The sequence below is a fragment of the Sinocyclocheilus rhinocerous genome, unplaced genomic scaffold, assembly GCF_001515625.1.
Source record: "Sinocyclocheilus rhinocerous isolate Xijiao unplaced genomic scaffold, SAMN03320098_v1.1 C36989641, whole genome shotgun sequence".
NCBI classification, from domain to species: Eukaryota; Metazoa; Chordata; class Actinopteri; order Cypriniformes; family Cyprinidae; genus Sinocyclocheilus; species Sinocyclocheilus rhinocerous.
Genome location: NW_015787125.1, coordinates 1 through 3,353, shown reverse-complemented (window position 1 = coordinate 3,353; position 3,353 = coordinate 1). Strand labels below are relative to the sequence as shown.

Genomic DNA, 3,353 nt, shown 5'->3' with positions numbered 1-3,353 from the left:
TGTTAGTTTTCAGTGTGTATTAACGATCTTTGAGCAAATTTACTGTGCGATCTGAGTGGCTTGTCTCATTTGCGAACAAATTGTCACTTAGTGTTTTGTAATCTGTATTCACATTAGATTTTCTAACCAAAACCATGAGTTTTGTATTATCATAGTTGGTTAAATAAAGTCAGTGTATATGTAGTCAGTGGAGGTTGGTTAAAGGACACATGAAATATTATTGCATTTACCCTTTTGATAGAATAATCGTTATTATAATTTTAATCAAAAATAATCGTGATTATCAGTTTGACCATTATCGTGCAGCCCTACTTCAAATGCATATGGTTTACAGAAAGCAGCAAAGAAGTACTTTTCTCTAATATTATTCTCTAATGTATTTTAAGGTTGAGACAAAGGCCAAAGTCCATGATAAGCTGGCGAACAATCTAAAGAATGCACTGACAGAGTTGGACCGTCAGTTTGTCCAAATTTATGAGAATCTGGACAAGTGTCTCTCAGAGGGTGTACAAAATTCAGTGAGATTATGTGTTGCTACTGCACAGAAAGAACTGATAGAACCTGTAAGTGTGATTCAGTTGGTGTCAAACAATTGCATTTAATCACATTTGACACTCCTTTTCAGTTTGTTTACAGGACTATAACTGTTGTATCTGTTTTTGTGTTACAACTCAGGATAACAGAGATAATAGAGGATTTCATAAAACACTTAAAGCTCTATGCAAGAATAAAGGACACTATTGGTCAAAAAACTGGTGCATGATCCTAGATCTCAATGAGTGTTTGGCCACACACATGCAGGAAAGCATTTATGAGGAATTTAATCAAATTTTTCCGTGAGTCCCGTTTCTTATTCTTCTTTTTGTACTTAATATCATTTTAACTTCTGTTCAATTCTGGGAATGATCCTTGGGAGATTTATATTTCCAGTACTTATACTCTACATTTTTCTTTTGGTCTAGTGTTAATGGCGAAACAGAGAGATCATTGCAAAAACACCTTGATAAAGTCAGTATCATCCAAAGTGACAATACATTCTGCAGATCGTCTATGCTATATCACATTCAGAACTTCATCAAAACACGGGTAACTACAGTTATTCTGCACATATCTTTCTTTACTACCATTATAGATTCAAATGAATTAAAAACTTAAAAAATAAGTGTCGTCTGCTACACATAAATACATGAGACGTAAGATCATCTCGTCAAGGACAAATGCCTTATTAATTTGAAGTGTGAGTTACATACTGAATTTGTCAAATCAAATAATTTTAAATATGAATAGACTATAGTGCAGAAAATCAATTTATATACAGTTTTGTCTTCAAGAAGCTCTGTTTTGGAAGAAAATTTGTAGACCTTAAAGAGACATTGATGGAATAGTTACATTTCAATTGCATGGCACATTAAATGTATATATCTACAGCTGTTACTTATTATATTATGTTCTGTGTTTATTTCCTCTGACCCTCTGAAAAGGAAAACAAACTGAAGGCGTCACTCGGCAGAAAAGTTATTAACAGGAAGAAGGAAATCTACTCATCAATCTCAACAACGATTCGGGAAAAAATGGGTACTGGCTATGAAAGTAAGTCAGCATAAAAAAATAAAAACACTTTTTCAGTCAGAAGTCCAAAAGATGTACTGGTAATTTTCTGCCAGGGCATTATCCAGTAATAGAACAGACATTTCCGTTAACCTTAAAACACAACACAACAAAGTGCAAAATTCAAAGTACAGGTAAAACACATTTAAAAAAATAAATACAGAAAACTCCTTCATATTTATACAGTACATTGTGCCCTATTTTTACAGATTATTATTCTTCTTCTTTTTTTTTAACATTGTATGAAACAGATAATTTGTTTTATAATATTAACAAACTAGATGTTTTTTTGTTTTTTTTTAATGCTGCAATCTGGTCTCACTGGGAAAAAAAATTCACACTGCAATAGAGTTGTTTTAAAGTTTTCTTTCTTATGCAAAAGTTAAAATGATGAATTGTCATGGCACTGAGAAACAGTGTAACAAGAGTACAGTTACCTATAATATTAAACCTGCATAGCAAATACATTTTTATTGTTTTTTTCATGTCTTCAACTTAAAGATGAATACTACTAATACTTATTTCAGAAGCTGCAAAAATACATGGAAAGAATACCTTAAAGAAAATGCAGAAAATTCTAAGTGATACCATTGAGTCATTAAAAGATGACATGTTCAACGAGGCCAAAACCGAGGTCCTTGAGAGATTCAATAACTTGAAGGTATTTATTATGTACTTATTTTGCAAATCACCTGTATTGCAATTACGAAAAATATCTTAAATGTAAGATAAACCTCAAACTCAAAGCATAATCCCAGAAAAATAAATACAATCAGGTGTGACCCCACACCATTAAAGGTGGGGTGAAATTTGGTAATTTAGGTAATTATATCATTGATATCATTAACTTGCCAATTTTATTATTTTTTTTGCTCAATTACAGGTTAATAATTTAAAGGTTAAAATCCATTTTTACTCCAAAAAATCTATTAATTATAATTTCAATAATAGTAATTATTACAACATGCCATAGACACTTATTGCTCAATTTCCACTATAACTTTCCACAAAAACAGAAAACAAAACAAACATCTTAACTGGGTTTTTTGCCATATCTTACTCTAAATTTCTCATATTTCGTTGTAAAGCTCGAAATAAAGGATGCCTTTGAATCGGAGATGAAAAGATCAATGGAACCCTTTCATCTCCACACTGGCAAAACCACTCTTTTGGGTAAGTAAGCTTTTTAAATCACATGACAAAATATTAAATTACAGAATTTTGATTGTACACAAGATAATGAGGAACAGACTAGGGCTGCACTATATATATATATATAATATGATAATTTTGTCTAGATGATTTAAATAGCTATGTTTGTAAAGAATTAATAATTCTAGAATGATTTGGTGCTATTTTGTTGGGGAGTGCATCTCCATAGAAAAAAAGCATGAGAAAAAAAAAAAAGTGCAAACTTCTGTTTAGGGCTGAATGATTTGGGAAAAAATGTGGGTGTAAACATTTGGGCATAACTAAAATCTGTGAAGAGTGCATCAAAGACATATAGCGTCTGCAAAGAGGACAGTTGTGAAATAAATTATAATTATTAATTAATAAAAAATAATAATTTTAAAATAATTTTGGTTACACTTTATTTTGCACTGTCCTTGTTACAGTGTAATGACACATTTAAAGGCAGTTTAGATTAAATGGATCTCAAGCTTACTAGCTGAATATGATTTTCACAGTAATATGAAATCTCACGGAAACTTGCGAGATCAAATGTGACTTGTGAAGAAAAACAA

The 3,353-nt window shown here is 31.1% G+C and overlaps 1 protein-coding gene across 1 annotated transcript; it reads left to right on the top strand.

Moving 5' to 3' along the window:
• Window positions 1-72: 72 nt before the first annotated feature.
• Window positions 73-3,347, top strand: LOC107736794 (nuclear GTPase SLIP-GC-like). The gene is made up of 6 exons (XM_016548144.1): window positions 73-563; window positions 676-836; window positions 963-1,086; window positions 1,482-1,590; window positions 2,136-2,269; window positions 2,697-3,347. The coding sequence occupies exons 1-6, from the start codon at window positions 375-377 to the stop codon at window positions 2,787-2,789; spliced, it is 810 nt and encodes a 269-aa protein (XP_016403630.1). The 5' UTR covers window positions 73-374; the 3' UTR covers window positions 2,790-3,347.
• The last annotated feature ends 6 nt before the right edge of the window (window positions 3,348-3,353 follow it).

Bases quoted from the DNA above. Each gene is read 5' to 3' on its own strand.
- LOC107736794 (XM_016548144.1), top strand. From the start codon at position 375: ATGTATTTTAAGGTTGAGACAAAGGCCAAAGTCCATGATAAGCTGGCG. The intron at 837-962 runs GTGAGTCCCGTT...CTTTTGGTCTAG, and splicing joins GAATTTAATCAAATTTTTCC to TGTTAATGGCGAAACAGAGA. The intron at 1,591-2,135 runs GTAAGTCAGCAT...TACTTATTTCAG, and splicing joins AATGGGTACTGGCTATGAAA to AAGCTGCAAAAATACATGGA.